This window comes from Primulina tabacum, chromosome 9 (genome assembly GCF_025594145.1).
Source record: "Primulina tabacum isolate GXHZ01 chromosome 9, ASM2559414v2, whole genome shotgun sequence".
Taxonomy (NCBI): domain Eukaryota; kingdom Viridiplantae; phylum Streptophyta; class Magnoliopsida; order Lamiales; family Gesneriaceae; genus Primulina; species Primulina tabacum.
The window spans coordinates 5,846,531-5,856,732 of record NC_134558.1 but is presented as its reverse complement, the minus strand read 5'-3'; the positions used below and the strand labels follow the sequence as shown (position 1 = coordinate 5,856,732).

The window sequence follows — 10,202 nt, the reverse complement described above, 5'->3', positions numbered from 1 at the left end:
TATTGAATCATTATCTACTGTAGTGTCTGTCTTTTCTCCTTTGGGGACAGGTTTGTATCAGTGAAGTCTGTGAAACATTGTATGCTACAGTATGATGGGCATGAGATGGAGTTAGATTGTATTGTGCTTGGGTTGTCTGATTTTGACTGTATTATCGGTATCGATATGTTAACCAAATACAGAGCTACTGTTGATTGTTTCCACAAGATTGTGAGATCCAGACCGGATATGGCTGATGAGTGGAAATTCTACGGTAAGGGTTCTCGATCTAGAATTCCTTTGATAGCCGTATTATCTATGACTCGATTGTACAGAAAAGAGCGGAGGGATTCCTTGTTTTTTCAGTTGATTTACTGAAATCGAGTCCATCATTGGCGGATTTGCCAGTGGTGTGTGATTTTTCTGATGTCTTCCCAGATGAAATTCCTGGTTTGCCTCCGATTCGAGAGATAGCCTTCAGCATTGAATTGATGCCAGGTACAGTTCCGATTTCTAGAGCTCCTTACAGAATGGCACCGATTGAGTTGAAAGAGTTGAAAGAACAGTTGGAGGATTTACTGGCCAAGGGGTATATGAGACTGAGTGTGTCTCCTTGGGGTGCTCCAGTACTATTTGTGAGAAAGAAAGACGGTTCGATGAGACTCTGTATCGATTACCGGCAACTGAACAAAGCAACGGTAAAGAATAAATATCCCTTGCCTCGTATCGATGATTTGTTTGATCAGTTGCAGGGTTCTTCCGTATATTCCAAGATCGATATGAGATCTGGATATCATCAGCTGAGAGTCAGGGATTCTGATATCTCGAAGACAGCATTCAGAACCAGGTATGGACATTATGAGTTTATTGTCATGCCGTTCGGTTTGACTAATGCTCCAGCTGTGTTTATGGGTCTGATGAACCGTGTATTCCAGACGTATCTTGATGATTTTGTTATTATTTTCATTGATTATATTTTGATTTATTCAAAGAATATGATTGAACATGCCGAGAATTTGAGAACTGTGTTAAAAATTTTGAGGGCTGAGAAACTGTATGCTAAATTGGCGAAATGAGAGTTTTGGTTGAGACAGGTTAAATTCTTGGGGCACATTATATCTGGAGACGGGATTTCTGTTGATCCCAGTAAAGTTGAGGCCGTGATCAGTTGGCCAAGACCGACATCACTACCCGAGATTCGCAGTTTTATGGGTTTGGCAAGATATTACCATCGATTTATTAAAGATTTCTCGAGTATTGCCAAGCCTATTACTCAGTTGACTCAGAAGAATGCTCCGTTTATATGGTCTGAAGACTATGAGTCTAGTTTTCTTGAGCTGAAGAAAAGACTGACCAGTGCTCCGATATTGACTATTCCATCAGGTACTGGTGATTTTGTGGTTTATTGTGATGCATCTCATCGAGGATTGGGTTGTGTTCTGATGCAGCGAAGGCATGTTATTGCATATGCTTCGAGACAGCTGAAGCCACATGAGACTCGTTACCCAATTCATGATCTTGAATTGGCGGTCATTGTCTTTGCGTTGAAGATATGGCGACATTACTTGTACAGTTAGAAGTTTGAAATATATTTTGATCATAAGAGCCTGAAGTATCTGTTTTCACAGTCCGAGTTGAATATGAGGCTACGAAGATGGCTTGATTTATTGAAGGATTTCGATTGTGAAATCAAATATTATCCAGGAAAGTCCAATGCAGCAGCTGATGCACTGAGTCGAAAGGTATGTTCATTATTCTTATCGACGATGGGGGTTTCGAATTTGATTGAAGATTGCTGTTTGTCTGAATTAGCCTTTGAAACAGATTGTCAGCCTCTGAGATTATGTGCTATTCGGGTTGAACCAGAACTGATACTAAGAATCAAAGAAGCATAGAAAATTGATCAGAATGTACAGAATTCGATTATTATGGTCAGATCTGGACATCAATCAGAATATCAGGTTCATGACAGTGTTTTGTATGTGAATAACCGTATTGTTGTGCCGAATGTTTCAGATTTGAGACAACGGATACTGACAGAAGCGCACAACAGTCGTTTTAGCATTCATCCTGGTGGCAGGAAGATGTACAATGATTTTAAGACACAATACTGGTGGAAACAGATGAAAGCTGATATTGCTACATTTGTATCCAAATGTCTGAATTGCCAACAGGTGAAAGCCGAGAGAAAGAAAGCAGGAGGTGTGCTGCAGAGTTTATCTATTCCTGAATGGAAATGGGATCACATTTCCATGGATTTTGAGACGCAGTTACCACGTTCCTCCAGAGGTTGTGATTGATAGATTGACCAAATCCGCATGTTTTATTCCATACAAGATGACGTACAGACATGACCAGATGGCCGATATTTATGTCAGAGAAGTGGTTAGGTTGCATGGAGTGCCGAAGTCGATTGTATCAGACCGTGATCCTCGGTTTACTTCGCATTTCTGGCAGAGTTTACAGCAGGCTCTAGGTACGAAGTTACATCTGAGTACCGCATATCATCCAAAGACCGACGAACAGTAGGAGCGGACTATCCAGACACTGGAAGATATACTGAGAGCTGTAGTGCTTGATTTTAGCACTAACTGGCAAGATGCATTGCCGCTTTGTGAATTTTCCTACAACAACAGCTATCAGATGAGTATTGAGATGGCTCCTTTTGAGGTGTTGTATGAAAAGAAGTGCAGATCCCCTTTGTATTGGGATGATATCTCTGAGGTACCGGAGATTGGACCTGATATGATCAGAGATATGACTGAAAAAGTGAAGCTGATTCAGAAGAGAATGAAGACAGCTCAAAATAGACAGGCCAAATATGCCAATATTCGACGTAGACCATTGGTATTTAAGGCAGGAGACCGAGTGTTCTTGAAGATTTCACCTTTCAGAGGAGTTGTTAGATTTGGCAAGAAAGGGAAGCTGTCTCCACGATATATTGGGCCGTATGAGATTCTCGAGAAGATAGGAGATCGTGCCTATCGACTCGCCTTACCGCCTTCTCTATCCGGGATACATGATGTCTTTCATGTATCATTATTGCGGAAATACCTGCCTGTTGCTTCACATGTTATTCAGCTAGCCGAGGCCAAACTTGACGAGACATTGAGCTATTTTGAAAAACCGATTCAGATTCTCGATCGTAAGGAAAAACAGCTCAGAACGAAGACAATTCCGCTTGTCAAAGTTCAGCGGAGTCGTCATGGCATCGAAGAAGCTACCTGGGAGACTGAGTCAGACATGAGACAGAGATTCCTAGGGCTATTTCATTGATGTGAGTTTTATATTCAGTATTCTAGTATATACTTCTTATTGATAGGATTGATTGCCTGTGATTTCGGGGACAAAATCGTATTTTAGGGGGGAGAAATGTAATGCCCGAGATTTGATGTGTTGTTAATCTGAAATGATTCGTTGATAAATTGATATGATTATAAGAGGATTAATCGGGACACGATTTGATTCAGCATGCGAGATTTAATGTGCGAGGACAGTACCATTCGCGCACATGCGTGACAGAAAGCGCGCACATGCGCGAAATGGGCAGAAGACCTCGCGCATATGCGCGACGTGTATCCGCGCATGTGCGCGAGGGTACCCGAGAGTTGTGAAGAATGGTGAAGGACCTCGCGCATATGCGCCGAATGAGGGCGCGCATATGCGCGAGCTGCCTTGCTTGGAACGCGCCGAGACATGTTGTCTCGCGCATATGCGCCGATGAAGGTCGTGCATATGCGCGAGACGTGTTGCTTCAAGGGATGAGCCACCTATCCTTGGACATGCAATATATATGTATTCTTTCATTCTTCAGCCAGGAAACGGAAAGGGAATTGCAGAGGAAGTGTTAAATTCCTTCGTAGAGTTAATTCGATTTGAGGAAAATCCGTCCGTCTAAATTTTAATCTGACTTCAGTACTGTGTTCCTATCGACGCAGGCTACAACTGGACGTAAGTTTTACTAAGTTTTGATATGATTTGAAATTGTGATATTTTCAAATTCGGATATGATTCATATATGGTGTTCTTGACATGTTAGACATAGTATAATCGAAACCGGATTGAAGAACGGATACCGTATAGAATTGTTATAATTTTCTGAGTTGATATGATTGAGATTTGATATCAAATTGGTGTTGTTCTTGATTATGAGTTATGGTAATTGATATCTATTGATATTGTATTGACGAGGATATTCAGATTGTTCCGTTATGCCGTTGATTTTGAGTTAGATTTAGACTGATCAGATTTGGTATTGATTTGACCAGTATATTGATATTGTATTTCTTGATATTGTCATTGCCAGATTGAGTATTGACAGACTTCGAATTCCAGACTTGAACGTTGTCAGAACTGCAACTAAAGAAAGGTATAAGTCAATATCAAACCGGGAGAATGACTCGAGTATGATATACTTGAGTTTCCCTAAGCCACATACTTATTGTTATTGTGTGCATTGATTTAGACTGATTTGCTGGTTCTATTGATTTATAGAAAGTATGTATTAGACGATTAGTCTTTTGACAGACGGGCCTGATGATTATGGAATCATCAAGGACCCATTGCACATTGTCACCGAATAGTGATTGGCGGAGGTTGCCAAAGTCTATGACGGATAGGTCAAGACACTGGATGTTTGGTTATATCGATGTATGATTAGAAGGGGAATTTACCTCTTTTACTGAAATTCGATATAGGAATGCCAACATCTAGAAATCGGGACCCTAGACTTTGGTAGGAAGAAATCTTGTTTTGCTTCGTGTTCTTGCTGTAAATGAAAGTAAGAATGGTAGGAATGCTTGAAAAAGTCGATACTTATCTTTTCATACATGAGGCGTCGTCCGGGCGGACGTCTTTTACCGCCCGTACGGGTAACTCTCGGCCCTAACATTTTTATTTTATGTGCAGGTCCGCCCGGGCGGACATTCACATCGGCCCGGGCGCGCAATTTTCGGCTCTGCACACTGTTTCATCAAAAATCGCTTCGAAAACGTTTCTTCCTTTCATAATCTGAAAAGGTGGTAAACATAAAAATTCTAGCCCTATGTCTTGGCTTGAATCACCAACTAGTTTCATGTCATTTGGAGGTCTGAGTAAAAAGTTATGCTTATTCTCCCAATATGTGTCAGTGAAGGAATGACGATATACACGACACACTTCGGGGAGCTTTTGGCTTTTATTCCACAATGATTTGGACAAAACCCAAATCATGAAAGTTGTAGCATTACATCTTAGCTTTGTAATGGTTATGGCCTCACATAATTTGAATGCATATTCTAATCATTATGCTAAAACTCTTAAAAACTACCATATTTTCATCTCATTTCCTACAAATTTCATTACACTACATCTACATACACATCTTACTATCACTATTTAAACACATATTCATTCTCAATACACCATGTACAATATAAATATCATGTTCAATCTCAATATTGATACCTCAATCATCACGTGAAATCTAATGAGCTAAATAACTACATAATAAATGACATAAACGCCTTATTATCATTTGTACGAGTAACCGGGCATTACAATTCTCCCCTTCTTCAAAGAATTTCATCCTCGAAATTTGACGTACTATATAATCAGGATATATCTGCTGAATCTTGTCTTCTCGATCCCAAGTTGCTTCTTCAATTACGTGATTGCGCCATAATAGTTTCACCAAAGGTATTTCCTTGCCTCGTAACACTTTTGATTTCCTATCGAGGATTTGGACTGGTCGTTCTTCATATGAGAGATTCGATGCAAGCTCCAATGGTTCACAATGAAGAACGTGAGAAGGATTGGCCAAATATTTTCGTAGCAAGGAAACATGAAAAACGTTATGAACATTTGACAAGTTCGGAGGTAAAGCAACTCGGTAGGCCATGTCTCCTATTCTTTCCAAGATTTCAAATGGACCAATATATCTTGGACTCAATTTTCCCTTCTTACCAAAACGTAAAACGCCCTTCAATGGTGATATCTTTACAACTACATGGTCACCAACCTGAAATTCCAATCGACGACGTCGCACATCAGCATAGCTTTTCTGTCGGCTTTGGGCAGTGTGCATTCTTTCTCTGATCTTGGTTACCAATTCGGCTGTCTGTTGTACCAATTCAGGGCCTAATAATTTTATTTCTCCTACTTCATCCCAATGTATTGGAAAGCGACATTTCCTACCATATAAAGCAGTATACGGTGCCATTCTAATGCTTGACTGATAGCTATTGTTATATGTAAACTCAGCCAACAGTAGTTTACTGTCCCAACTACTTGGAAAGTCAATAGTACAGGCCCTCAACATATCTTCTAAGATCTGATTCACTCGTTCTGATTGTCCATCAACTTGAGGATGGAACGCCGTAATAAATGACAATCGAGTTCCCATAGCATGATGTAAACTCTTCCAAAATGCAGAAGTAAATTTGGGATCTCTATCAGATACAATGGACACTGTGATGCCATGAAGTCTCACTATCTCTTTGATGTATTCTTTAGCATATTGATTCATCGTGTATGTGGTCTTCATCGGAAGAAAGTGAGCTGATTTCGTAAGTCGATCCACAATAACCCATATAGCATTGAACCCTCTTTGTGTTCTTGGAAAATCAAGAATGAAATCCATCGTGATATGTTCCCATTTCCACTCAGGAATGGTTAGTGGTTTCAGGAGTCCTGCTGGTCTTTGATGTTCAGTCTTGACCTGTTGACAAGTTAGACATTGTGCAAAAAATTGAGCAATGTACTTTTTCATACCTGGCCATCAAAATAATGGTTTCAAATCCTTTTACATTTTTGTGCCTCCTTGATGGATCGAATAGGGAGTAGCATGAGCATCAATAAGAATGTCAGTTCTAATTGTTCCTTGTTTTGGCACACACAATCTACCTCGATATGTCCACATTCCTTCTCCATTCAATTCAAAGTTCAAATTGCATTTTTCTTCATCTCGCTGCCTCAGTTGTTGTAATTCATTGTCTTCACTTTGTTCGGCCTTGATTCTATCTACAAGTATTGGTCGAACCATGAGAGACGATAATTGAATTGTAGTGCCCTTTGGCATAACATCAATCTTCAAATTCTGTAAATCCCATAAAATTTGTTCTTGTACTTGCATTACAGCAATAGAACTGGACTTTCGACTTAATGCATCTGCAACAACATTGGCTTTACCTGGATGATAGTTAATAACACAATCATAATTTTTCACTAATTCCAACCAACGTCGTTGACACATATTCAATTCTTTTTGTGTGAATAAATATTTCAAACTCCTGTGGTCCGTATATATTTCACACCGCTCACCATACAGATAATGGCGCCATATTTTCAATGGAAATACCACTGCTGCCAGTTCTAAATCATGTGTGGGATAGTTCTTTTCATATTCCTTCAATTGTCTTGAGACATAAGCAATGACCTTCCCAAGCTGTATTAACACTGCTCTTAAACCTTGTTTCGAAGCATCATTGTATACCACAAAATCTCCTAGTCCTTTTGGTATAGCAAAGACCGGTGCTGACATCAATTTTGCCTTTAACTCTTGGAAACTATTCTCACATGCTTCGTTCCATACAAATCTCACATTCTTTCGTGTTAAAGCAGTCAAAAGCAATGCTATCTTAGAAAATCCCGCTATAAACCGACGGTAATTACCAGCTAACACAAGAAAACTACGTACCTCAGTAACAGTAGTTGGTCGTAGCCAGTTATTAACAGCTTCAATCTTACTTGGAACCACTGATATGCCTTCTTTTGAAATGATATGACCCAAGAATGCTACTTGTTCAAGCCAAAATTCACATTTCTTCCATTTGGCATATAAATGTTTATCCTTCAACATCTGCAAAACTAATTCCAGATGTTCTCGATGCTCCTCTACAGTTCGTGAGTAAATGAGAATATCATCTATAAACACAATCACGAACTTGTCTAGAAAAGGCTTGAAAATTATGTTCATTAAATCCATAAAAGCTGCTGGTGCATTTGTTAGTCCAAATGGCATTACAAGAAATTCATAATGCCCGTACCTGGTTCGGAAGGATGTCTTTGAGATATCATCTGATTTCACTTTTAGTTGATGATAGCCTGATCGAAAATCAATCTTCGAAAAGATAGCAACTCCTTGTAATTGATCAAACAAATCATCAATTCTGGGAGTGGATATCTATTTTTGATTGTCACTTTGTTCAACTCCCGATAATCAATACATAAACGAAGAATACCGTCTTTCTTTTTAACAAATAAAACAGGTGCACCCCACGGTGAAAAGCTCGGTCTAATAAACCCTTTATCAAGCAACTCCTGTAACTGTTCTTTCAATTCTTTCATTTCTGTAGGAGCTAATTGATAAGGAGCTTTTGAGATCGGATGAGTCCCTGCTACAACATCAATTACAAATTTGGTCTCTCTATCTTGGGGTAAGCCTGTAACATCATCGAGAAATAACTCTGGAAATTCACAAACAACATCTGTATCTTTTTACTCACAAACCAGTGGATCAATAGCTAAAACAGATGCTAAATATCCTTGACATCCCTTCTGTAATAATTTACATGCCTTCATACAAGAGATAATCCGAAGAGGTAAGGATATACCTGCACTTGCTACTGTGAATGGTTCAGCTCCTACTGGTGCAAATTTGATCATTTTATGCCACAGTCAATAGTAACTATGTACTTCGAGAGCCAATCCATTCCCAATATCACATCAAAATCAGTCATCCTCAGAACTATCAAGTCAGCATACATCTGATGGCCTTGGACATATATTGGACACCCTCGCACAATCTGATCTGTTTGTAATTCTTGTCCAGAAGGTAAAGCTATAGCGAGTTGTGTCTCTGTGGTACTTGCTATAATGCCCAGTCTCCTTACAAAATTCCGAAATAAAGGAATGCGTGGCTCCTGAATCTAGTACAACAATAGCAGTAATACCAGAAATCAAGAACATACTAGTGATCATCGATGTATCCGCATCCACTTCCTCTTTAGTCAGGGAGAAAAGGCGTCCCTGTACTTTCTCATAACTCCCTGGACAATTCCTGGAGAGATGCCCTAGCTTTTTGCAACGATAACAAACATTGGAACCTTGCATACATTCCCCGCCATGAATTTGCCACATTTGGGACAAGGTGGTCTATCTTGTTCTTTACGTGGAGAAGGACCCTTGCCACATGGTTCCTCTGATCGAGTACCTCTGCTATCGGTCTTTTTGCCTTGTCTTGTTCTTTGGCTCTTTTGAAAGTACTGCTGCCTTCGTTGTTGTCTATCTCTGTCAATGTCTTGCTCATCCTGTTCTGCCATAAGTGCTCTTTCTACTATCTCTCCATATGTAACAACCTTCGACATCCGTACATCTCTTTTAATTTCAGAGCGAAGTCCCCGCATGAAGTGTTTGCCCTTACTTGTGTCCTCCTGTGCAATATATGGTACATATTGGACTCCAGCCTCGAATTGTTGTATGTAATCAGTAATTGACATGTTTCCTTGTTTCAGATTAAGGAAATCACTGGTTTTCTTGGCTCGTACATCTTTACTGAAATATTTGTTGTAAAACACGATTTTGAAAGTTTCCCATGTCAATGGTATCGCAGGTAATGCCACCCTTGCATTCTCCCACCATATTCTTGCATGCTTTGTTAATAAAAAGATGGAACAAGTTACTTTGTCCGCATCTTCCATATGAAGGTAGGAGAAGATGGACTACAATGATTTAATCCATTCTTCTGCTACTACCAAATCGGTACTTCCCATGAATTCAGGGGGATTCAAACGTCGAAAACGATCATATACGTCTATCTGAACAGGCACATGTCTGTGTACTATGGCTTGTGCTTGTGCCTGTTCATGAGTAGTCAGTTGCATCTGTAATATCCAAGCTTGGTGAACGGTACGGTTTAAGATTTCTTATGTTTATGGACTACTTGGTTAAGTTTGAGTATAGTTTAGATGTTAAGAATTTCGATTTATGATTCATAGTATTGTTGATAGAGGATGTGTGGTTATAGTGTAGCGTCGTTGAGATTTAATTCATGGTAATTTGAATGTTGTGCCAATTGGTATGAGGCCAATCGGAGTGGTTAGATTAGACTTAGAGGTGCAACTTTCTTGTTAAGAGTGTTGCCGAATTATGAGGAGAAGCGACGTTACGATTCGATTTTTAGATGCAAAGTTTATTGTTGGCTTCAGGTGACAGTGCACCCGCACTGAAAAAGACACCGCACCCGC

At 39.7% G+C, this 10,202-nt stretch overlaps 1 protein-coding gene across 1 annotated transcript; it reads right to left on the bottom strand.

Annotated features, from left to right (window-relative positions):
- Nucleotides 1–8,618: 8,618 nt before the first annotated feature.
- Nucleotides 8,619–9,656, bottom strand: LOC142556885 (uncharacterized). Its single transcript, XM_075668381.1, has 2 exons — nucleotides 9,072–9,656; nucleotides 8,619–8,885 (listed from the first exon to the last, which is right to left on the bottom strand). The coding sequence occupies exons 1-2, from the start codon at nucleotides 9,654–9,656 to the stop codon at nucleotides 8,619–8,621; spliced, it is 852 nt and encodes a 283-aa protein (XP_075524496.1).
- Nucleotides 9,657–10,202: the final 546 nt, after the last annotated feature.